Source organism: Drosophila busckii, chromosome X (genome assembly GCF_011750605.1).
Source record: "Drosophila busckii strain San Diego stock center, stock number 13000-0081.31 chromosome X, ASM1175060v1, whole genome shotgun sequence".
Taxonomy (NCBI): Eukaryota; Metazoa; Arthropoda; class Insecta; order Diptera; family Drosophilidae; genus Drosophila; species Drosophila busckii.
In genome coordinates this window covers 19,166,779-19,192,755 of record NC_046608.1, presented here as the reverse complement: position 1 = coordinate 19,192,755, position 25,977 = coordinate 19,166,779, and the positions used below count along the sequence as shown (strand labels likewise).

At 39.7% G+C, this 25,977-nt stretch overlaps 3 protein-coding genes across 3 annotated transcripts in view; 1 reads left to right on the top strand and 2 right to left on the bottom strand.

The window, feature by feature from the left end:
- Nucleotides 1-25,977, top strand: part of LOC108604924 (crossover junction endonuclease MUS81) — a 78,002-nt gene that overhangs the window by 6,400 nt on the left and 45,625 nt on the right. The window lies entirely within an intron of this gene.
- On the bottom strand, nt 700-1,589 carry LOC108606623 (3-oxoacyl-[acyl-carrier-protein] reductase FabG). Its single transcript, XM_017996909.1, has one exon. It carries the CDS (start codon nt 1,586-1,588, stop codon nt 821-823), a length of 768 nt encoding a protein of 255 aa, XP_017852398.1. The 5' UTR covers nt 1,589; the 3' UTR covers nt 700-820.
- LOC108606622 (organic cation/carnitine transporter 7) lies at nt 3,402-6,161 on the bottom strand. The gene is made up of 8 exons (XM_017996908.1): nt 5,627-6,161; nt 5,392-5,570; nt 4,753-4,934; nt 4,510-4,697; nt 4,150-4,445; nt 3,922-4,081; nt 3,726-3,853; nt 3,402-3,641 (listed from the first exon to the last, which is right to left on the bottom strand). Exons 1-8 carry the CDS (start codon nt 6,127-6,129, stop codon nt 3,586-3,588), a joined length of 1,692 nt encoding a protein of 563 aa, XP_017852397.1. The 5' UTR covers nt 6,130-6,161; the 3' UTR covers nt 3,402-3,585.

Here is a 25,977-nt window from a genome sequence, read left to right as displayed (position 1 = left end):
TTTATCGAAAATAATGTTTGAGCATGGGAACACTTTAATAGAAACTTTGACCTTGTTCTAAAATATTGTCTAAGCAATACAAATGCTGCTTACTTATAAGTCTTATATTTTTGCATATACAAAACTATTTGCAACTTTTAAAAGCAAAAAAAGAGCTGATCTAAATTAAACTAAAAAAAAAATTTGTTTTAGTCCAGCTTAAAAAATATTTTGTAATCCAAAATATATATTATATTAAAATTATATTTTTTATGTGAACTTTTTTTTTTAGATCTGATCTAAAACATGCTGCACGTTATTTTGTTGTAGCTAAATGTCTAAAGTTATATACAAACGAAGATCAAACAGCTTTTAGCACTGCCAATCAAAGCTTTAGAACTGTCCCAAAAGTACAATGCCCCTCAAAAGTTTATTGACTCTTCCCCTTTTGAGTTGACCTACATTAATATGCGTCGCTCTCATTATCTATGAAAAACTCAACTCAGCTTTGAGTGCAAATTTGAGTTTGAGCAGTTTGAATGCGGAAAAATTTGTTTTGGAATTTCTGTGATTTTTTTTGTTTTTTGCGTATTTTTGATAGCAGGGCAGGCGTGATAAGCTGATAAGCTGATAAAGCCGGTCCGAGTGTCTGTCTGTGGGCAACTGGCGGTCATTTTGGGGTCACATTAATGCCCAGAGCGGCGTTTACTTTGCATATAATAATAATAATAGCATATATTTGGATGGGAGAATGCTTAAAAATAGTTTAGAGGAATACTTTGGATTGCAGCATTTACATTTAGATTTAGTTGTGGCTGCGACGGTTGCGGCGGCGGCGGCTTTAGCGTGGCGTATAGTTGTGCTTGCCACCATCGATGGGCAAGAGCGCGCCAGTGGTGAAGCTGGCCTTGGAGCTGGCCAGAAAGGCAACTGCCTCGGCCACTTCGAGCACATCGCCCACACGTCCCATGGGATGCGATGCAATGGCGCGATGCAGCAGCGATTCATAGTCCTTGTCCACAATGCCGATGCGTTGGTGTATGTTGGTCACCACGAAGCCCGGATTAACCGAATTGACACGCACGCCCTGCGGCGCCAGCTCCTGCGAGACAATGCGCGTAAACTGATCCAGCGCCGCCTTCGATATGCCGTAGCTCAGTGCGCCAGCAAACGGACGCAGTCCAGCGCAGCTGCTCACGTTCACCACAGCGCCCTTGGTCTGCAGCAGCTGCGGCAGCACCGCCTTGGTCAGCAGCACCACAGCGCGCAGATTGGTGTTCAGCACTGCATCGAACTCCTGCATGTCCAAGTCCAGCAACGCGCCATTACCCAATATCCCAGCATTGTTCACCAGCACATCAATGCGTCCGAATTTGGCAACTGTCTGCTGCACAATCTGCGTCGCCTGCGTGGTCACATCGGCCACCACAATCAGCGTCTGCACGCCCGCCCGCTGCTGCTCCAGCGTCGTCTGCGTTGCCTGCAGATTCTGCAGATTGCGTCCAACCAGTGCAAGCTGCGCGCCCTCCCGCGCCAGCACCTGTGCAATGGCCACGCCAATGCCGCTGCTTGCACCCGTCACGATTACCACCTTTTGCCGCAGACTCATTTCAGCAACTGTCTTTGCCTTGGCAGCTGCCCCAAGCATTTATGCACGACCAGGCTACAGGCGCTATCTGCACTGATAAGATTACAGTGCCCCTAACTCAAGTGACGGCGACGTGACGCAAATCGCTGCAGCTCACCAAGAGCAAGCAGCAGCAGCGCCAGCTACGTATACTTGATGCGTTGCGAGGGGCGCAATAGAAAAAGGCTTAGTCGCAATTCAATTCACATTTATTGACAATGCTTATGCTTATTTATTTATTATTTATGCAATTTCTATGTTGCTAGCCAAGCCACAATGAAAAATTGCTAAGCATTTGCTGCTATTTTTCATAGCCAGTTATAAATATTTTATTTGCTGTCTCAGCGCTTTATTAATTGTTTTCTGCGTAGTTTTTTATATTCTAAAAAATTCCAAAAAATTAAACTGCTTTCAAGTTTGATTGCTTGTTAGTTATTGACATTATTTAAAATTTATCAAGCATTTCATTGTGTTTTTGTTTTGTAATAAATTAGTAAATTGCTGTACTTTACATAAATAATTTAATTGATTTATTACCAAGCGCTTGACAAATTTGATATTAATTTGTTTTTAGCGGAAATTACTAATTTTAAAATGAGCTTTAATTAGTCCCGCAAGCCGGAAGCTTATGCAGCTGGCAGCCCTCGTTAGTGCCACACACACACACACATATGGCGCTTATACTTGTTTTATTTGATTGCTGTTTACACCTGTTGCGCTTAATTTCCAGAAACTGCGAATAGACTTTAGTTATTTTTAGTAGTGTAGTGATGCTGGCTTGGGACTTGGGCTTGGGTTTGGGTTTGGGTTTGGGTTGAACAGACGAAAGGATATTAGTTGCGAATGTTTTTGTGGGTCAGCAAGCGGCAAGTTTTTAATTAAAACTTTTAACGGGCCTGTCTGATTTGCAGGCATTTGTGAAATCAAGCTGCAAGCTGATGCCTGGCCACGCCCACATACTCTAGGCGCTTGCTCGACAGCACTTGCGCCAGCAAACATTAACTTTAAGCGTCTCCGTTGTCAGATAATTAACATTTCCATTTAGTTAGCAAGTGAGCGAGCAGCAAACGCGAGCTGACTCATATATCAAGCCAAGTTGGCTAAGAGCAGGCAGCACAAACTTGCGCTGAGCTGAGCTGTGAGATGAGCTGAATAAACTAAGCGAAGCGCTCGACGTAACTGATTGCTGGCTGTTGATAGCGCAAGTTGCAAATTATTATTGCTTTTAGTTGGATTACTTAGCTGCTACATTATGTATATAGCATAATCTAAACTATTTCCAGCGATTATCATTGCTCATTGCTTGTAAATAATTTATAATTTGTGCTATGTTTGATTTCGCTAATTGCGAAATGCAGTTATCATCTCTGTTTGTCTCTATTTGATCTGTGCATGACTTGCACTCTCTGAAATTGACTTATTTTGTTGACCACAGACAACTGTTTAGCATTCTCAGAGAGTTATCAACTCAATTAGACAAACTGCAATAACAATGAATGCGAATTTTTGTCGTTAGTTCTTGGGCTCTCTTCCTTCCTTCCTATTGCTTTTCCGTTCGCTTTTGTGTGTTTATTTTTGGGTTCGTCCGACTGTTTAACATTAATATATGCGATTTTCACTCCGTAGTACTTTAAGTACTGCCCGCTTCTTTTAGTACTTAGCACACACTTTGCAATGCAATTAAAGTGTATGTCAGCAGCAAAAGTTTTTATGGAAATTGGATCAGCAAATGGAATTGCAATTGCAATTGCATACAAATTAATTAATCGCCTTTTGTAATAAATTAACATTTGAATAGCATTGGAGGAGGGTAGCCACAAAAGTTGTGAGCTGCAGTTTATTATACGCTAACTATATATTTAAATAACAAAATTCAGTGTTGTCAGCTTCTAAGGCATACAAAAAAAAAAAAGAGCTAACTTAATTATGAGTTGAAGGCCAACAACTATGAATGGAATATGCTGGAAACATGTGGCTGCCTACTTGAGCACAGCCTTGTTCTTCAGTGGCAAAAAGGAGGCCAACAGGCAGGCAACTGAAAAAGGAAATAAATAAAGCGTAAACATGCATCATTAACTGTAATGGAGCCGCCAACGCCAACGCCAGCGCGCGAACTTACAGAACATGAAAAAGCTAACCATGAGAAAAGGCGGCACACAGCCCAATCCCATGAGGGCGGGAAAGACAACATTGCCCACCAGTGAGCCCATGCGACCCACCATCATGCCCAGCGAGACGATCATCGTGCTAATGAAGCAGATTACAGCAAATGTTGAGGCTCACAAGCATTTCGCATTTATTTTGATGATACTCACCGCAGCGCAGTGGGGAAAATGTTGAGCGAAGCGCTGATCACAGATGTGGACGATATGCTGCCCATGGTCACAAAGATTGAAGCCAGCGCCACTGTGCTAATGGAGCTATTCGACCAATACATGCCCATGGCACAAGACCCAGCCGTAAATAGACCCATAGCTGCAATGCCAAAAAAATAAACATTAATGTGCAGCACTTAAAAATTTTTCTTGCAAGATTTGACTCACTCATGATGCGCTTGAATCCAACGAGATTGACCAAAACTCCCGCCAGCATATAGGCGACCAAACCTGCTGCGGCCACAATAAAGTTGTTGGTATAGCTCGATGCGCTTATGTTCACTTTGCACTCGCCGAGCGTTGATTGCAGCTGAGTCTCAGTGCGATTAACGCTATACTCAATGATGTCGCATATGCTGGTGCTGGCGTTGGCGTTGGCTTCATCCACTACGCTGCCCATTAGCTGCTCGTACTCGTTGATGGAGGCGAATAGCTGTGGCAGCCACAAACGCATCGTGTTTTGCCTGCCAGAGTGGTTTTAATTGTCTGTTCTCTCGATGCGAGTCGAGTCGGTCGCCTGTCACTTACCCCAGCAGCACGCAAAAGTTAAGCAAGTACACCCAAAGCGAAAGTCCCAAATAGGGTTTGGTAAACAACGGTCGCATCTGACGCAGTCCGGCACGCAACGAACCAATTGGCTTCGTCTCGGCCAGCTGCTCGACACCAGCTACATCCTTAGTGCCTCTCTCGGGTAACTCATTGGCAAGTTGCTTAATCTGTCAAACAAACAAGTTTAGACTTTTATGCAAATATGCATTACTTTATACTCACTGGATATGCATCGCGTGATTGTCTTGTATTCAAAGCGTACATAAACCGAAAGGCTTCCATTGCTTCTGCATTGCGACCCTTGGACATTAGAAATTTGGGACTCTCGGGCAGAAAGGGAAAGAGCAGGCAGCTCAATAAACTGGGCACAGCAGTTATAGCTACAAAAAGTTGCCACGAATGCACTGCAAAGAGAATTTAATTCGATGATTTCGTTTTATCTTTTGAAGATTTGGATGTCACTTGGGATTTCGCTTAAGTCGAGACTTCATTTTCACTCTTATGCTTCATCGCAGTTATTTTACATTTATTTCCGATGATTCTACTCTTCTTTTGAAGATTTACTTTTCTTCTCATCGAATATTTTTAATTCTTAAACTACGCTCTAAGTCTAGACTTAAGAAGAATGCTTTTGTATTCTTTTTTATCTAATCGGAATAATCTCTTGAGCTTGCGAATATCATCGCGTTGCTTTTAAGCAATTTCTCCAACGCAAATTAGTGTCAAGATAATCAAAGAGATAACACTAATCGTGGGAAACTGTTCACTTCAAACAAACAAACGAAGTGTAAAGAGCTCTTATCTATATATAGAACGAGACTGAGTGAGAGAGAGAGAGAGAGAGATAGCAAGGTGACTTACGTGAAAGTCCCCAGATGCGTATATGCCAGGTCTGGGGCAGTATGCCCATCGCCAGTCCGGGCAGACTGAGTGTGGCCATGGAGAACATGATGCCGATAGACATCATGACGCGCTGACGATACTGACGTCCATGTAGCTCCGTTAAGTACGTCATTAGCACGGCGAAGGGTCCACTCATGCTGAGAGCGAAAAATGCTTAGTTAACGCCAACGCTTTGGCTCTCAAACGAACTTACATCATGCCACCCAAGTACTTGAACACCATCAGCTGCACCACATTCTGACTGAGCGCACCGCCCAGCACGCAAATCGTGTCCGCCAGATAGCCATAGATAAGAAGCTTGCGTCTGCCCTGCGTGTCGGCAATGTAGCCCCAAAAAATGGCGGATGAGATCATGCCCGCATAGGTGATGGCATTCAGTATGCCCTTGTCGAGTAGACTTAGTTTCAAATCGCATTCGGCGCTGGGCAATATATAGGACATGGTGGACGTCTCATATACGCTGGCCATGGCGGCTGGCACCGCCACCAACAGCAGCAGCACATTGAATAAACCAAAACCAGCTGCATCTATGGCGCTCTCAAAGTCCGTTGCCTGATCTCTTGCTGTTGTTGTTGCTGCTGCTGCTGCTGCTGCTGCTGCATCATGTTCGACGATTTTATCCAATTTGCCTGCCGTTGTCAATGGCAATTGCTTTGGCGAATTTTCATCGAGTTGATTCACACCGTTAGCGCCCATCGCCGCCGACTAACTAACTGTCAGCTCTAACCAACGCGTCACAATTACAACGTATCTTGCTTCAACATTCATTTAAATTCAGTCCAGCCTCTCAACTACGAAATCCAGTTGCCAAAAGCCAATAAAACAGAAAATACAAGTTATCTTTTTAGATAAAAAATACACTTTCTAAATCGTTGTATAATTTTGCAATGCTGCGCAGTTTTAACTACGCTTGTAACTATGTTGTTGTTGTTATAAAGACATAACAACACATAAATTAAAATGCACTTGGAATTTATTAAAGACTTTTGGCTATGGCTTTAAAATTATATCGATACTATCGATGGTAATTTATTGGTGATTAAATTATGCAAAACTTATATGCAAAAGGTGAAAGCAATTCTTAGAATTATAATGTAAATAACTGATAGCAACTGTTTTGTGTCTATACAAAATATAAACAAACTTTTATTTTAATTAAAAGTGAAATTCAGTACTCTATGAAAAGATTTACTCTATGTAAAGATTTTTTGCAATTTATTTATCGATAATCAATTAAAAAATTGAATATGCCACAAAGTTTAATTGAAAGTAAAATATTTAATTAAGGAATTTTGTTAACTTTTGCATGCATTTTTTAAGTTTAATAATACAAAAGAAGTGAAATTCAGTAAAGTGTGTATATCTCAAGAGCTGCTTAAATATTTATTTATATGCAATTTATATTTAAATATTATGCGAATTTAAAGTGTCAATTGAATTGTCACTAAACACTTCAAAGCGCTTAATTTTATATATAAAGACAGTTATACTTAGCTACTTGTATTTGCTCTAGAGCTTGTATGGGCAACAGTCTATAAATGATACGATCGCTAGGCTGTTAACTGTTGTTTGTTAACTCAAAGAGATAAAGAGCGAGAGAGAGAGAGAGCAAGAGAGAGAGGCAGTGGCTGGTTGGCAACTGTGATTGATAATCTTTGTCTTAAATTTGTTTTGACTGCTGTTCACCTTACTCATGCATTACAACTGGGATTAGTTTAGTCAACTTGAAAGATAGCATCGGGGGCAGCATCAGCAGCAGCAGCAGTAGCAGCAGCTGTGTGCATGGCGTGCGCCTAGAGCACAGTGTGGCAAACAAGGCAAATATTTATTGTAATTATCGCTAGATGTTGCGCCCAAAGGCAATTGAAAGTTAGCCAAGTTGGCTTGACGGCGCTTTAACAACTAGTACGTGTGCTTTGGCTCTTGCCGCTGCCTGCGACTGCTGGCGGCTAACTTGGGTTCATTTTATTCCAATTATGTGTGTGGTGGGTGGGTGGGTGTCAACTTAAATTCTCATATGTTTGCATTTAGCCAGAGCCAGAGTCAGAGAGCTTAAGTTATTCAGTCAAGCAACTTGTTCCAACAAATAGTTGAATTACTCATGGCGCGCTAAGTCGGTTGAGCCTACAGCCTAGCTGCCGGCACAGTGGTGCCAAAGCGTCAACTGAAAAACAAATAACATTTCGTAAATAACCAAAAAAAAAATGCAAACCTTCATTCAATTCATAAAAAATTTGTTAAATATGCGCGTTTTGTGGCACATTCAACTGTTGCATGCCACACTGTGGTGACCGCTGTCTAAGTCAGCAATAAATGATATGACGTAGCTGAGCGTAAACTCAAATTTTTACACGCTTCAAAATTTTGCAAATTTCATCAGCAGCAGCCCCACAACGTCAGCGAATTTCTCGCGCCCGCTATTCGTGCCCGTTATCAAAGTCAAACAAAAGGCAGCAGCATCCAATGCTTGAATATACAGTTAGGCGCTCACACGCATACGTACGCACACACACACACACACAGACAAACAAACAAAGCTCTTTGGAAAGTTTTTGGGGGCCAAAAACAACGAACGTAGCGAAAATTGTCAAAATGGCTAAAGTTGATGATTTAGAGCCGCTGCCGCCGTTCAGTGCGTTGTTTTGGGGGGCAAGTGGGGGCGTGGCTTGGCTTGTATAGAAATAAATATGTATATACTAGCAAAGGCGTTGGACAGTTAACAGCTTTACATATTGGACAGCAGCAGAGCACAGCTTGGCAACAAAATTGAACTTTTGTTTGTGTTTGCTAAAAGGCTTAATTTGTTAAGTCTGAGCGGGGAGGGGTGGGGTGAAGTGGGTGGAGTGACTGACTCTGGTTGCAAGAATGTTGAACGCGCCTTAGGACGCTAAGCAGGCTAAAGTGCTTCAAATAACTTGACGCCAACAGGGTTAGCTAAATATGCTTGAGCTAGCTGTATGCCTGTGTGTATGTGTGTGTGTGTGTGTGTGTGTGTGTGTGTTGCGTGTGGCAAGTCAAGGTGTGCTAGCCTAAATCAAGCACAAACAATTTCAACTATTTGAATTTGCCAAGCCAGCCGCACTCCAGACGCAGCTGCAGACACCGACGAGCGACGACGACGACGACGACGCAACTGAGAGTGGGTGGGAGTGGGTGGCGCAGCACTCAACTAACGACGTGCCCAAGTAAATGTCAAACTAATGCCAGCAACCGTAGCGCCACCGCAATGCGGCGACAAGTTGAACGCTGCTACGGAAGTGTCTGCCACATTTGCAGCTGCTGCAACGACCTGCCACAACACACACACACACAGTACCTTGCCTTGCCTTGTGTGCGTGTGTGTGTGTGGCTCGTGCCTCATGCGCCAATTCAATAATCCAATGTCCGTCCATTGACGTAATCATACACTGCGCAAAATGCAAGCGCTTAAGCTCGCTCTTAAAACTGCCAAGCATATTTTAGAAAACTCATTTTTATAGCGTAGTGTGCGCTTCGCTTTTCGTGTCTAGGTCAGTGTGTGTGAGTGAAAGCTTTTAATACATTTACGCGCAGCTGCTGCTGCTGCTGCTGCTGTTATATGTTGCATGTTGCATGTGGCATGCGTTGAAATGAAAGAAACAGCCAAAGATCCTGCTGCTGATACACAGGCGAAAAGGTAGAGCTAGATGGATATGGGATTTGCCATTTCCGCAGCACACACACACACACACACGCATACACACACACTTGCATTTATTAGCAGTTAGACATTCATTCATCAGTTGTGCACTCTCTATTTTGCTCTGGGTGTGACTATCAATCAAGTTATCAATCTTGAACGCTTAGCTTAATTTCTTTTAATAATGCAACTTTAAATTCTTGCAGCAACTGTAAATCATTGCATTGCGCATAATTGTGCAAAGCGCATAGCACAAACAATTGCCATAGATCAAAAGATTTCATAAATATACGCATTAATTTCAAGCAATATCACAGTCGACTCCACGACGACGACGACGACGACGACACTTGAATGCGGCAGCATGCTGTGCAACCAGTTTTCATGCAACGCTGCTATGTGTGCACATGCAACAATGCGTCATGCGAGGGTTGCTTGAGAAAATAGCTTTTAAATTAAGTATAAAACGCGTATAAGTATAAAGCAAATGCTTAAAACAACGCTAAAAGCTTTAGTGCATTTTAGCATTTCTTATAAAATGATTTGCTATGCTATAAACTATTGAAAACGTTAACAAATAAATGCTGATTATCGATACTATCGATAGCATAAACAATGGTAAAAGCTTTAGTGCATTTTAGCATTTATTATTAAATTATATGCTATGCTATAAACTATTGAAAACGTTTGCAAATAAATGCTGCCTATCGTTAACAAATAAATGCTAAAAGCTTTAGTGTATGTTAGCATTTCTTGTTAAACTATATGCTATAAACAAATTAAGAAGTTAACAAATAAATGCAATTGAAGTATTGCAGTTATGCTGCTTATCGATACTATCGATAGCGCAAAGCTTTAGTGCATTTTGCTAGCTCTTATCTATGTTATGCTGCGCTATAAACAATTTGAAACGTTAACAAAATGCAATTGAAATAAAATTATGTTGTCGACAGTTTCTAGAAACTTTTGCTATTGCTATAAGCTTGTTATACTTTTAGTTAGAAACTTAATATATAATTATAATTATAAAAAAAAGGAAGTTGCAGTAAAGTTACAATTTTGCTAATGCTTTGCTTTAATCGATACTATCGATAACAATCTACAATCAACTTAGATGACCACGTTTTTAGTGCAACTTAATAGACAAACTTACGAGCGATATCTAGTTTATTATACGCTCTCTAACTCTTGCTACTTACATCAGTTGCCCCTCGTTATTTTCCATATAAAACTCACACATAGCTTAAGCGCATGTTTACATCTATGCATGTGCACTTATACACATACACACAGTTAAAGCTACTATTTTCAAACTGTTCGCTGTCTATGTGTGTCTGTGTGTGCTGTCAACGTTGGCGCTTTTGTTATTGCTGATGCTAACGCTCCTCAACTCGTAACTTTTCGCTTAAAGAAGCTTAGGAAATTTGCGCGCTCGCTAGGAGCTGGAGCCATAAAAACTCAACGCATACAGACAACACGGACTGCAAACAACAACGGACATGAGCATGGACACCACTTGGTGGGGAGGGGAGTAGATGGAATGGGCATGTTAGAAAGGTCGTAACTCTTGCTAGCCCAAGCACTTGTTTTTGCGAGAAAGCAACTAACGGGGTAATACCGGGTAATGCTCGCTTTAAGCTAAGCGCTGTGAGGACTCCAAAAGTGGCAAGGACCTTGGGGAGGAGCTGCTGGGGGGGAGGGCAGCAGCAATGCACGCGCGCGTTTCAGGCCACAGAACGCAATTTGCACGCACAAATAACAACAGCAGCATTACGTATGTATCTCTCACTCATACACTAACTGTCTCTCTCTTTCACTCACTCACTCTTGCTCTCTCTTGTTTGTAGAGACATTGAAGGTAAGGCTGGTGGCAGCAGCAGCAGCAACCGCAGAGCTAAGCCAGGCCACATGCTAAATCCTTTGTGCCTCTAATTTGTTATTGTATTTGCGTGTGTGTGTGTGTTTGTGTGCGCCTCTGTGTGTGACACACTCAAAATTTGAACGCTGGTGTTGTCGTGCGTCCAACCGCCAACGTTAACCAACGCGCTCCGCTGGTCACGCAGCCAAAATAAGAAACTGTGAACATTTTTTGGGGTCAACAAAACACAAAAGCGCCAAAAAGCAAAAACAAAAAAAAAAAGAGAACGCACGCACACTAAAAACAAAAACAAAGCAAGCGACAAAATAGCAACAACTAAGCTTACATCAACAGCAAACGCGCACCACGCTTACCACACACACACACATACACTAACACATGCATACATGCATGCATAAGTGCACTTGAAGAAAAAAAATAAAACAATAGCTTAGCTAATGCTTAAGAGATTTACGTTTAAGCAATTTTACAATTGGTGTAGTCTACTTTGCAGCGCCAGCTTGCAAATGCAAAATCTGCGCTTCAAAGCATGCAATACATTTTGACTCTCTCTCTCTCTCTGTCTCTCTTTAATTGAGCTACAGCCAGCTCAACGCTATATGCATGTAATTTGTAGCTTTGTTTTTCGAAAATCTGCTGCTAATGCAGCTTACATCAATTTTGCGCAGTGTTTAGCATGACTCTGTCTGTGTGTGTTTGTGTATGTGTGTGTGTGTGTGTATGACTTGGCAGAGGACATTGCTGCAGCGGACAGGCGACAAGGCAAACATTTCGGCTCGCGCGCGCTTATTCAACGTTAAACTGGAATATCATGAAATTATTTTAAGCACACACACATGCAAAGGCACATACCCACACACACACACACAAATACATTGCCTAATTATCCGTTGTGTGCTCTATAATTTCGCATTAATTTCATTTCACGCATTAAAACAGCGAAACAAAAAGCAACAAAATAACAGACAACAGGCAACAGTAAAAAAGTCTTGGTCAGCTCAAAAATAAATAATAATTTATTCAATTACAGTGCAACATCGATAACTGCTACTATAGTTATAGCTATAATATAAATAACAAACTATATTTTACTTATTTATTTATTGTTTTCAAATCTAAGCTTAGCATAATATTTCTGTTTTAATTTCTTTATCTGCTTTCGATTTTAACGAACATGCACTGTATTAATATTTCTGGCGGCCATGAGGTTTTCTTTTAATTTTGTTTTGCGTTTATTTGTGTGTTAATGGAATTGATTACGCGCAATTGCCCGATTTAATTTAAAATGGTTTATATTTAATAAAATATTTTTTTTATAAGCGGCGTGTGTGCGCCGCTTTGTGGTGCAAATACTTAACAATTTAAGCTTCTTTTGCATAGGATAGACAGCATTTGAATTCAAAATGCATAAATATCAATCATTAAAAGTTTTTCGAAACTCTTGTGCGAAAAATTCGCTATAAATCATTTATTATGCATTGCCTTAAAAGTTTCTGTTTTGATAAATTAAACATTCTCTGTGGGGCTGAGCTCAGCATTTTATAGCTTGCACTAAGTCTTAATACAATGCAATGTTATTTATTTTATGTAGATACAACAAAAGTTAAATTGATATTGATATAGTAGATGCTTCATATGAATTAGTGTTAGATTTGTGATGTTGCATTGAATTTAAAATTTGCTATAAAATGATGTGTGTGGCTGTTATCGATACTATCGATAACAATACAAACTGAACAGCGAACTGGTAATTAAATAAATTTATAAAGCTTTTTAATAGTATCGCATATATTTATTTAGAATAATTATGCCATTTGAATTGCATTAGCTGCACATTTGTCGCCTGTGCCAGCAGCCAGTGTCCAGCACTGCTAATGGCTGTTGCCTCTGCTGCTGCCGCTGCCGCCGCTGCTGCTGCTGCATGGCTTGTTTATCAGCTCATCTCTAATGAAACGTTATGTTTTGGCGTTGCTTCACTTGACTAACTTTTTGCAGCGTCACGCCTGAGATAAACTGCGCGCGAAAGAGAAGGAGAGAGAGAGAGAGTGAGTGGGAGAGAAGCGGAAGCGTAGCCGCAGCTGTTAACCGCCCACGCACATTTGCAGCGCTCAGCTTCATTAGATGCGAAAATGAACACACACAGATACACACACAGGCACGTGTGTGTGTGAACTTTAACAGCTGGCAGCAATTGCGCTAACGGCTAACGGGACTGTGCTCTGGGTCCAACCGGCTGGCCACCAAAAATGCCACCAACAATGCTGCCAACTTCAGCATTTGGCTGTTGGTTTTGTTGTTATTGTTGCAGCTACGATTTTTGGGTTGCAGTGAATGGCGCTTAACCCTCGCCCTGCCACCAGCACCAACAGCAGCAGCAGCAGGAGCAGCAGCAGCAGCAGTAACAACAACAAAAGTTTGCCACGTTAGGGAATTGTTAAATGCAGCTGGAGAGCGAGAGAGAGAGGCAGAGCATAGAGGCTTGTTTGGGTAAAGTTTTTGGCAAGTGGGGGGCGTTGAGCCGAGCTGAGCTGAGCTGAACTGCACTGAGCCACAACTCGTAGGCTTAAAAACAACTTTGCACACAGGGTGGGTTTTTGGGCTCCGTTTCGAGAGGGTTAAGTTAGGGCACAATTCGTGGTATTTGCAATTCGGGGCTTACTTCAACCAATTTTATAGCTTTTAATCTTTAAAAACAAGTGCATCAGAGTTTACACTCGGCTGATTAGTTAGCTGAGCTGCTGCTGCTGCTGCTGCTACTGCTACTGCTGCTAATTGGGTTGCAACGCAGTCTAAACTTTCGTTGTTTACCCCACCAACCATCCATCAGCCGCCGCCCAACGGCTCCCACTCAGTTGTTGCAAAAGCTGTTCAATTTTATACAAACTTAATTCCATTCAATTCTGAAGTTTATAATGGCAACTGAGTGGGTTGCATGGGTAGTGGTAGTGCCCGCACTACAGAAATAGTGTAAACTAATTCAAATAGGGAGCAATATATTTACTTTTTATACAAGTGTATGCATGTATATTTATCATATTTTTGGTTTACTTTTTGAGCTGCCATAACTTTTAATAGAATAGTAGTTTGCAATGTTATATTTGTAAAGGCAATTTTCTAATTTAACGCAATTATTCGTTCTCATTCCCAGACTCTGACGCTTGCATATAAATGTGGTAAGTTTTTAATTTGCAATATTTATTCAAATTCCAATATTTATTTAATATCACTCTATGTTAAATCTTTTTGCAAACGACAATAGTTTATAGTGTAAAGTAGTTTAAATTCAGTTCTTTATTTCTCATATTTTCAACTAGTTGATGATGTTCTCTGTTGGTAATTTAGTTAATTATTTTGAGGTAGTTAATTCTTTATGAACTCTATTGCTCATTTGGTTCAATTGTTCACTATTACTTAACAACGCTGGTCATTTTTTTAAGAGCTTTAGAATCTAAAATGAACTTGAAGTAGAAATGTGAACTCTAATTGGTCTAAAATTGAAGTGGTTCATATTTTGGGAACACTTTTGCTCATTTAGTTCATTTGTTCAATGACATATATCATGAACGAGTTCCGAAATGAACTTGTGCATACAAATTGAACAAGAAATGTGAAATCTAGTTGCTCATATTTTGAAGCAGTTCATTCTTTATGAGCTCTATCGCTACTTTAGTTCAATTGTCCGCTATTATTTATTATAGAATCTCTAATGAGCTTGAAGTAGAAATGTGAACGCTAATTGATCAAAAATATAAGTGGTTCATATTTTGGGAACACTTTTGCTCATTTAGTTCAATTGTTCATTATTTTCACAATGGGTAACGAGTTCCGAAATGAACTTGTGCATATAAATTTTTGAAGTAGTTCAATCAATGAATAGTTCGATCATTTGCTACAATTTCTAATAATTTTTAATTACTACTTCTCTATGGATCATTTGTTTCCATTTATTTATAATATCTAAACGTTACTTATCATTTTATTGCATTAGTTGCAACGAACACCCGAATCCGAAATGAACTTGTGCAAACAAATTCAACTAGAAATTTCAACTCTTGAATTGTTTGTCTTGCTGCTGCTGCTGCTGCTGCTGATGTTGGCAAACAACACTCGAGTTAAGCCCACACAAGAGTTTGTGCAAAGCTTTTGCAATATATATTCGAAATAAATAATAACAAATGCAATTCCTAGGGGCATTAACTAAAATAAATGTCGGTGCTTGTGCTAAGGCTTAAATCAGGCAATAACATTGATAAATTCAATATTAAATGTCACACAATCAATGCAACTTGTTTCTTCATATACATATATAAAAGAAAATAAACAAACAAGCGAAACAAATGACAAATTGCCCTGTGCATTTGATTTCGATATTTGTTCGTAGATTTCAATAAAATTTACATGAATCAACATATTGGTCACTTGTTTGCCATGCCATCTTGAATTGAAATGTGGCATAGGGATATATTATATTTTTTTATTTCTTGCATTGCTGTTGCCACTGCCACTGCCACTGCCACATGATGCGGCATGCTATTCTCACATTATTGACATGCAACGTTTTGAATGCGGAAGCGTCGTCTGTCTGCTTTAAAATTGAAAATTTCGCCCAAAATAAAACTCTGCGCTGGCCTTTCGACTAAGGCAATAAAATATTTGATTTGTTATGGAAATTGCATTTGCTATGGTGGCATTTTTGCCAAATTGTTTTTATTCTCTATGTGTAATACACTACAAAAAGAGTTGGGCATATGCATTGGCTTCAAATTCTTCCAATTCAATTCAATTTGGAAAAGTTCAAATGAACTTATGGTTACGCTTCGAAAACAGCGTGAAAAGATTTTCTTGACTCTCTCTCTCTCTTTTTTTTTTCGCGCGCGCTCTCTCTTGCATACAAAGCAATGAAATTGCGACGTGCCAGCGAAATATTTTCATTTCCATATTTTTTTCGGTTGTCGCTTTTGTTTTCACTCCCTTTGGCCCATTCATGCGTATGTGTGTTTGGCTCTCGTTTATTGCGTCTATGCAAAGTGTTGTTGCTGGGGTCAAAGAGTTGAGTTGAGGGAGGGGTGGGGGGCGGCACTTTGAAGCACAATGCACCAGCGTGCAATCAATGTTGATATTTGGGCAGAGAGCGAGGGCAGGAAAGGAAAGGAAAGGGGTAAGGGGCTGGGTGGCTTGCTGCTCGCTTGGGCAATAACATTTTTAATAAAATTACAAGCTGAGTTTGCTGCAATTTGTTAAAAACACATGCAAGCAATGTCGTCTCTGCTTTTCTTTTGTTTTTATACACTTTGATATTTTTATTAAAAACGTTAAAGGGTATTCTGAAGTTGAAAAGCAGGCGTGGCAGCCACTATAAAGTATATATATTCTTAATCAACTACAAACTGAGTTGTTATTGCCATGTACGTCCTACTGTTTGTCCTTCTGTCTGTATGAGCGACTATTTCTCAGCAACTATCAGAGCTATAGCAACCAAATTTTGTGTGTAGCTGCTGCTATATCCAAACTCAAATGCTTATACTTAATTTTTTTGTATTTTCTCCTCACTTGCCCGCAAGTCAAACAAATTGGCTTACAGCCACAATATGAAGCAATTACCAAATATTTAAAAAATTAAATAAATCACAAAATAAACTTTATAATATTTTTGTTCAATGTCAAATATTTCAGAACGTTTTGATAAATAACTTAGAAATTATTTACATCTCCCAAATATTTCGAATATTTCAAATCTTTGAAAATTTTTAAATGCCCATAATACGATTTAATTAATATGGGCACAATATTTTTGAATTTTTCATACAAAATCTTTGAAAATCTTCATATGCACATTGTTAGAGAAAATTTAAGTGGTTCGGTTTAATATTTAATAAAGTGTAAGGTATATACATGATATATATTTCATATATTTGTTTGAAAAATTCATTGAAATGGCAACCTGTTCAGCATAGTTTTCAATATAGACCGCGGCGTTCGCTTGTGAGTGCGTGTGTGTGTATATAAAAGTTGGTTGCGCCCAACTTAAATTTGCCCACTTGTGTTTTTTATTATGATTTTATTTCGCTGTAGTTGGGAATATTTCTTTTTATGCAAATATGCTTTTAGGGCAGCAAATTGTCTCTCTTAAAACTTTTCTCAGAGTTTCTTTAGCAAATTAACAGACACACACACACACGCATAGAGTGTGCGACATATGTGTGCATAGTGGCCTGGTCAAGTTCAACATTCAATTAGAATACATTACAGGCTCAGTGACATGGCAAAAGGCAAAACTCGAAGCAAACTCGTAGCAGCAGCAGCAGCAGCAGCAAAATTTTCAACTAAAACTTAAAACTGATATTGTCTGTCTGCCCTTGGCAGGTCAGACCTTTAGTTGCCACTCCCCTCCCCCCCTCACTAGCACAATCTGTTTGGCAGGCCAAAAAGTTTGTTGGCCTGTCCGAATAGTTTTCTACTCATATGTATATTTAAATATAGTGGTAGTATAGTATAGCAATTGCTGCTTTGCTGAACGTTCAACGGTAACATAAACAGTCCTGTTAGCTTAGGTTAGGGTTGCCATAGCTTGTTTAAAGAGTTTACTGCTGCTGTTGCTGCTCCTGCTGCTGCTTGAGCCTTTTCACTTGCTCAGTTGCTGCTGCTGCTGCTCTTTTGTACCGAAAAAACCAACGAAATGTACTCACATCAGTTTGTCCCTTTTTTGGTAGCTCATGTGGCGCTTGCTTACATTTTTATGACCCACTCGGGGAGGGGGTGAGCTGCAGTTGGAGGGTTTTTATGACTTTGTTATGAAGTTTGTTAGGTGTAAATTTGATGGGCTGAGCGGCAGTTCAGTCGTGCCATCATATCAGTAGCCCATAGTTGTTGTTGTTGTTGTTGTAGTAGTTCGTTCTCTCTGCTCTTCTGCTGTTTGTTTTTTTTTTTTTTGGCTTTACTTTTGGCACGCGCTTGAGCCTGAGCCTGGGCTTAATTGCCAAGTTGTAGGCAACATAATTTATGGCCTGCCATGGCATGTTATGAAACAACGTTGAAGCGCAACGATTGCCTGGCAAATTGAATACAAATTCGCTTACAACTAATTAAGCAACTAAGGCCGCAGACACACAGCCTCAAAGGGAAAGCCAGACAGACAGAGGGACAGACAGACAGAAAGTTTTGGGGGGCCTAGTGGCAGCAGCACAAATTGGTTTTAATTTGAATTCACGCAGCGCGTTTGGTTACAACTAAAGCTTGCCCTCTCATTTTATCTGCATCTCTTTCGCTCTTGGGCCCACTCGCTTGTGTCGCTCTGTCCGAATTTGTAAAGTGTGTGTCAGAATATGGGATTTTCACTGAGCGGGTTTTGTTCAAATTCCTGGCAAGTTTCAGCACGTGGAGTCATAAGGTCAGCGGTCTCACGTCACACAGCTCCACGTCACTTTCACACTGCCCAACAAAGTTGCTGACAAACATTTTGTGGTGACAAAGACTTAGAGCTAGGGGCATTTTTCATATTCATTTTATCAAAAATTTACTTAAAAGTTGAATTTTTTATATAAATTTAAATTTATATAGCATAAATATTTTTAAAGTATTTATTGCACGACTAATAAAATAAAAAATTAAGCTGCAGAATTTTGATTTTAAAAATTATTTTAGGCAATTAATTAGCAACAATGTTGTAGCTTAAAAATCATTAGCAGCTATTTATAATTTTGACATAAATTAAAGTCTCAGCATGAAACAAGAAAGAGAAGAAACAAAACATTGCTTTTTAAGCTGAAAAAAGTTTCCATTTAATTAAAATTCGAACATTGTGGGTCAAAATAAAAACCAGAAAGTTGCAAAGTTAAAAATTTGAAAAAGAAATTAAAAGAAACAAAATGCATAAAACTAATTTAGATATAAGCTTTAGTTATACGCAATACTGTCTTTATTTTTTCAAGTGTATTGTGTCTGAATCGAATGACTATATCATATGGCTGCTGTTGCTTTTAGTGCCTTGGAGTAATTACTTAGTTTAAGACCACAACAGGAATTGCTTATTAACTGGCAAATTGTTTATTTATTAATTAGCAGCAATGATTGCTAATTTGCGAGCCAGCCAGCCACTCGACTATATCAACCATATATTTGAAGTGTGTGTGTGTGTGTGTTAGTTCTAGTGTGTGTGTGTGTGGGCTTTTTAACGCAATTTTGCATGCGAGTGTTTACCAGGCGTATACATGAAGCAAATTAGCACAAAGCGTTGCATACATTTTGGGGGCTTGTTCATATATATACATGTGTGTGTGTGTTTTTGTATTTATGTGCGTGTGTGTGTGTGTGTGCGTAAGTAACCTGCAATTGATGTGCATGGCTGCACACATACATACATGCATGCATAGAGATTTGGATACATGTGTCCATGTGTGTGTGCTTGGGGCAAATGCATATTCATGTTGCATGTCAAAACCAGTATTGGCTGCATATTGTCGACATTAAGTCATGTGTCCGAAAATTTGCAATCGCTTTCTAAACGTTTTGTCCTTTTGTGGCACATCAGCAACGCTTTGCTTTTATGTCCCTCGTGCGCGTGTGTGGCATGTTGCATGCATGGCATTTATAGCCATTTGCCGTGTGTGTGTGTGGCAAGTGTTTGTGTGTCGTCGCAATTTGTGTCTTCAATAATAATGACAAATCGCTTCACAGTCCAGAGAGAGTCTAGAGAGGACTACTACTCGTCCATGTCACGTGCGCTCATTGAAATTGGACTTCATAAAGTCAAAGGCGATGGCGATGGCGATGGCGATGGCGATGGCGACACGTGAATCTCGGCCACGCAATAAAAATCCAACAGCCACATAACAACATATACTATATATATGTATATGCCACATGCCATATATGGCCATGTGGCACGGACATTTGTTAAACTTAAATGTTGAAATGGTCACGCCCTCGCCCATAAATATTGCAAGTGATGAAATAGAGGCGTACGGCACTCGTGACCAACTGTAGTTTGTGGCCAACACAACTGGGCAACTGACTTTTCCATACGTTAAATGAGAGCGAGAGTCACTAACGTGCATGTGGGTGGGGCATATATTCAAAAGTCAGATTGATTGGCTACTAAAATTAAATTACCAAAGCGTATCGCATAGTTAGTTGCAGCCAGGCTCGGCCTTAGCAATTGTTGCTCATCACAGTATGAATGCCCATAAACTAAGCATTGATGAATGCAATAAATTGCTTAACTGCTTTATTTTTAGTATATAACAGAGTTTGCCCATCTTTGTTACTCAATTTAACTATTATTAGCACTACAATTGGTAGCAATTGGTGATTTTGTTGTTGAGTTTTATGCACTGAATTCATCAATACTATTACAGGCTTATAGCTTTAGTAGCTAAGCCAGTTTGTTTAAATATTCGTATTGCTGGCTCTTATTTTTATCATCAGTCGTACTGAATTATATCAATGGTTGATTTTGTTGTTGATTCGTACACCAATACTATGTAATTGTTATTGCTGAACTACTTTTTATGCCAGTATTCAAATTTCTGGTGCGTGTTCTAAAGTAAGAAACAAAGTGTGGTAGCTATTGTTGAATTTATTAGTGATTGGTGTAAATTTAGTGACGCTTATGACATATCCAATTTAATTACACCAATGTTTAGTAAGCATTGGGAGTAAGTAAAGTTCGTTGGTGATCGCTAATTAGTAAACAAAGAGTCAATTTTTGGTTCGTGTTTTAAAGTAAGAAACAAAGCAGGCATTTGTTGTTGAATTTACTGGTGATTGGTGTAAATTTATTAATGGTTATAATCCAATTTGATTACACCAATGTTTAGTAAGCATTGGAGTAAGTAAAGTTTGTTGGTGATCGCTAATTGGTGAACAAAGTTCAAGCATTCGAATTTTTGGCAAAGTAAGAAACAAAACAGGCGTCTGTTGTTGAATTTACTGTTGATTGGTGTAAATTTATTAACTCCAATTGAATTGCATCAATCTTTGTAAGCTTTGGAGTAAGTAATGTTTGTTGGTGATCGCTTTCAACCAGGTTTATGCCAATTACAAAGTAACTTGTGCTGCTTAAAGACATTTGCTGCTGTGGCAGTCTTATGATAAAGCTAAAAAAATAAAGAATTGCTAGAAGGGTCATAAATATTGTCGCACGCACGCACTTTGCATGCGTCAGATAATAAACTGGAACATATATAGAGAGAGAGAGAGAGAGAGACTAAGGCGAGAGTAGAAAATCGCAAGAAACGCAACTATTCATGCATTTGTCGCAATGAGCTGATAACGCTTATGCTCGGCTGGCCAACAAAGCAGCAACGCACACACACACACGCACACTTATATATGTGTGTGTGTGTTTGTTTGTGTGTGTCAGAGTGGCAGGCATTAGCATGTGTCTTGGGCCTGACAATGTCAAAAACTGTTTATGCTTCAACGCCTTCAACAGTCTGCCGAGGCTACAGACTCTCTGCGCTGGAATCTGCATATGGAGCACCCAGACAGGCTCACGCTGTGCCTCTCTCTCTCTCTTTCTCGCTCGCTCTTGCACTGTTTGCCGCCTCGACACGCTCCATCGTGCAGTTAAGCTTCAGTGTTCATGCTGTCCATTGGACAGCACAAGCCCCAAGCCCCCCAATCAAATGATTGTACTACGAACTCATATGTGTGTGCGTGTGTTTGCGTGCGTGTGTGTGTGTTATTTTCACTTCACTTTGTTTGGGTGTTGGCTTAAACACGATATTTATTGGCTTACCACATGAACGTAGCGACGCCAACAACGACGTCGTACGCACTTTTCACAGTTGACATCTCAATGACGTTTTTCCTTTTTTTGCTTTTTTTTTTGCCTTTCACGCTCGACAACAGGCCCCCCAAATTTACACACACACTGACACACACACACATGAGTATGTGCCAAACATGGGCGCTATACATATATATGCCGTTTGTCAATTGACAAAAGCTACCGATTTGCTTTCATGTGTTCACATGTGTGTGTGTTTTGACTCCTCTGACTGGGAACTACGTTTTTCGCTTTTATTTGATGGATGCTATGCCCCATGCAGATGAATGGCCAATAACACACACACACACACACACTCACACTAGTATAGAGTGTGTTTGTGTGTGTGAGCCAAAGCAGCTGTCACATTGTGTAATGCAGTTTGTCATACGTTTGACGCGAGCAATCTGTAATTTCAATCAGCACAAATCGTGTTATCGATAAATGTGCGCTAAAACATCTAAAATCAAGCCAATTATACTAACCAATTTGGAACTGCTGCGCTTGGGTTTAAAAGCAGTTTTTATAGCAAGCAAGCAAACGAATTAAATTAAATTGCATTTAGCTATAAATTGCAGTTTAATGAGCGCTTAAGATTTTAAATCCTTTGGCTTTTATTAAAGTAATTTGCATGTGTGGCTTAATTTCCATGGTGATTTGCCATAGGCAAATCGAGGCCAAACTGATTTACATACTTTTGCTTTCACTATCAATTTAAATGTCACTTTTTATCGATTTACTTGACTTTGGGTATTGGAAGTGCTTTTGAATTAAAGTGAGCACTCAACATGCTTATAATGTCTTTGTTTACAAACACTTGCGGCTACTTTATTGAGCACCACCCAGCGCCGCCACCCACTTGAGCTCTTAAAGCAACGTTTATCAATGCGAACTTTTGTCGCCTGCGTTTTTAGCCAGAGTATTTACGTCTTTTGCATCTTTAGTCATGGCTCGGAAAATATGGCGATAAACATGTCACTCGTATGCTGCTGACTTGTTGTTTGTTGCTCTCACTTGCTCTCGCTCTGGCTGAACTGGGAATACACATGGAACATTCTCTGGCTTTTTGTGTGGACTGAGGTGGACTCAGCAGCAATATGGCGCTGCTGATAATACATAGTTACTAACATAATACATACTTGTCATACTTGCACTCGCATATCATTTGATTTACGTTTTCTGTCGCACTTGTGATATATGCGTGCGTATCCCTCCCCACCCCCCACTCCACATTATCCTCATCATGGCGAAGAGTTTGTGGTGCGGGTGCGTGTCTCGTCTCTGTCGTGAGCTAAATGGCAATGTATTCAAACATTTCAGTTTCGGGCAGCCATAATTGAAAGCACAGCGCTCTCGCTCACACACACACACACACACACAATGATAGAGTGATATGTGTGTAGCGAGCCATTTTGAGTTTAAGTGGCAATACGATTTGAATTCTTTATGTGGGCAGTGTGTTGTTGCCTAGTAGGGAATCTTTTTTGGGTGGGGTGTGGACTCTGAAGCGTGTGCGGGTGTTAGTTAGTGTCATCACTTGGCTGCCTCGTGCTGCTCGTGTCAAGTGGCATTGCTATATGGTATAGCCAAGGTCTTTGGGGTTCAGCGGCTTGCCAGTCCCTTGGGGTATCTATTGGATTTGCTTGTTGATTGCTTTGCAATTTTTTCACATTTCTTTCATTTCAGTCCCCCCAGTCAGTTACAATAAATAGCAAAGGGCGAGTGAGGAAGTTTTTTTTTTTTTTTTTTTGGCGTAGCCATGAGTTACGTTTTGAGCTTCTCTGATTATTCATGTATTTGGTTCGCACAATTTTCAATGCTTGCCGCTCGTTTGGGGCAGCTGACGCTTTAGTTTAGTTTCATTTTATTGCATATTTTGTTGTAGTTGTAGTTTTGTGGGTGGTTGGGTGGGCATGGCTAGTGTAATTTGTATGTCAGTGCCAGAGCCCCAACAACAACAACAACAACAACAATAATAATAGTTGAGCATTGAAGCAGCAAATTATGTAACTACATTTGGGCATAACAACAATACCAGATTAGATGTATTTAAGTTGCATATACACAATGAATTGCGCTTGTGTGTGCGCGCGCTTTTGTTGCTTAAACAAAACAAAAGCATTAGTAATAGGCAATGGCAAACACAAAAAATTGTTATACACAATAAACTGAAAGTTATGTGAAGCCCGCAGCTGCTCTGAGATTCTCGCTGCTATTTAAAGCTGCATTGGGCCCAAAGCATTACACAAAAGGGCGGCTTTAACAGCAGGAGTCTAGGCCCGTTTGCTTTTTGGCACACACAGCGTGATAAACAGACAAAGGCAGCGCAAGAGAGAGAGAGAGAGAGAGAGAGAGAGAGCGAAAAATTGAAGCGAAGCAGCTTGCATAAATTTTATATATTGACAGACTATTGCATGGAATAACTGCCAAGTTCCCACACGCACACACACACACACACACACACGCGCGCGTTTCGCTCGCATACGCATTTGTATTCACATTCTCACATTCGTCATATTGCCTGCATGATGTCCTCGTTGCTCTTTGTCAACTCGAGCTGCTCGATGCAGTTGGCTGCTGCTTTAAAGCAGCTTGTCAAAGTTGGCTGCTGCCAACATTTTAATACACTTGCAGTACAAACTAAAACTCAAACGTTAAGCTTTGTGGCAGTGACTCATATATATTTATATTTTATTTAGTTGGTTTGCTTGTTTGCAATTTTAAAGTGTATAAAACATTTTAAATATTCGCTAACGTTGTAGCTGCTACGCTTTAAGTTTTGTAATCGATGAATTTAATAAATCAAACGTTAATTGGCACTGCTAACGAGTTGCACTCACTTAGCTGGCGAGCTGCAGTTTAATACGCGTATGCACCTGTGCCATGTGAATGGGCTCAGTTTTCCAAGTAACTGCTGTCACTGGCATTGTTACTTTCACTAGCTTCGACCGAGGCGTTTACTATTCACTCATACTTCAGCTGGCTCTCTTTCATTGTTCTCTTCGTACTGCAATTCGCTCTCCTCGTTTCATAGCTTTGAAAAAGAAATGAACGTTGAAGAAATTAATGAATCTACTGATTTGCTATTGATTTGAATCTTTGTATTGCGCTCCATTTGATTATTATTTTATATTTTATTTTCATTAAAAATTATTTTATTTTTTCATTGAAGCCACACAAAGTAATGAACTCGTTTGTTCAGAAATTTTCAAGCCCATTCTGATAAGAACTTTCAAAAATTACATTTATTTATTTAATGTCAACTATGGACAGTCGACGATAAAAGAAAAGGATTACAAAAAATATTTAAATTAAATTTAAAATTTACTTTAAATTAAGTTTTTGTTTTTAGATTTGAATAACTTATAGATTGGGAGTGTTAAACATTCGTTGCAAGGATTGGGGAAAACCCAATCAGGCATAGAATGAAAAATAAATTCATAAATTTGTTAAATAAAAATGAATTATAAATTAACTCTTACGATTAATTTAATGCAATTGATCGATCAATATAAAAACTTCAAACTTATTTTGCTTTATAGCAGAATTAAAGTATAAACTTTAAAGTAAAGAATTCAATTATTTTGTGTTAACCTTGCTCTTGCTTTCAACTATCGATAGGCTTGCGAATGTATCGATAACAATACTGCTCACCAAAGTTGTTAGACTCTCTGAGTGTAGTGCAAGTTTAAAGGCTCTGAGCACAGTTGTTTAGCAGCAATTGCTTACTTGTCTCTATCGATTCACTTGCTATGATTTCTGCTCATTTTGCCTCAAAAGAGTGACAGTCACAGAGACTCGAGTGTGTGTGTGTGTGTGAGTGTGAGTGTGATGGTGTTGACTTCAACACGTTGCCTAGACTGTAAATAGCTGCTGTTGAGTTGAGTTGAAAGGTGGCTGGGCTGTCAGGCAAATCTATCGATTGCTTAGTCACTCGTCTTGCTGTGCTTAACTGTGTGTGTGTGTGTGTGTGGCCTGCTCAATTGACTTGGCTGAGCGCTGAAACAAGTGCCAAGCAATTTGCTGGCTGTGAACTCTGTTGCTATTGCTTAACCCATTGAAATCTACACTGCCAGCCGACAAGCAATTGATAAGTGAGTTTAAAGACAAACAAACAAAAGTTGCAGTTGCAACTAATAATGAATTGACTGAGCAGCTGAAGTTCACGCCTTAGCTCTGAAGTTATTGAACAAACTATTTAAAAAAAAGTTATGCACTGAATTCCAAGCATTTAATATT

Coding starts and splice junctions, on each gene's coding strand:
- LOC108606622 (XM_017996908.1), bottom strand. CDS start 6,129: ATGGGCGCTAACGGTGTGAATCAACTCGATGAAAATTCGCCAAAGCAA. Junction 5,571..5,626: donor AAGTACTTGGGTGGCATGAT/GTAAGTTCGTTT, acceptor TTTCGCTCTCAG/CATGAGTGGACCCTTCGCCG. Junction 4,698..4,752: donor AATCACGCGATGCATATCCA/GTGAGTATAAAG, acceptor TTTGTTTGACAG/ATTAAGCAACTTGCCAATGA.
- LOC108606623 (XM_017996909.1), bottom strand. CDS start 1,588: ATGAGTCTGCGGCAAAAGGTGGTAATCGTGACGGGTGCAAGCAGCGGC.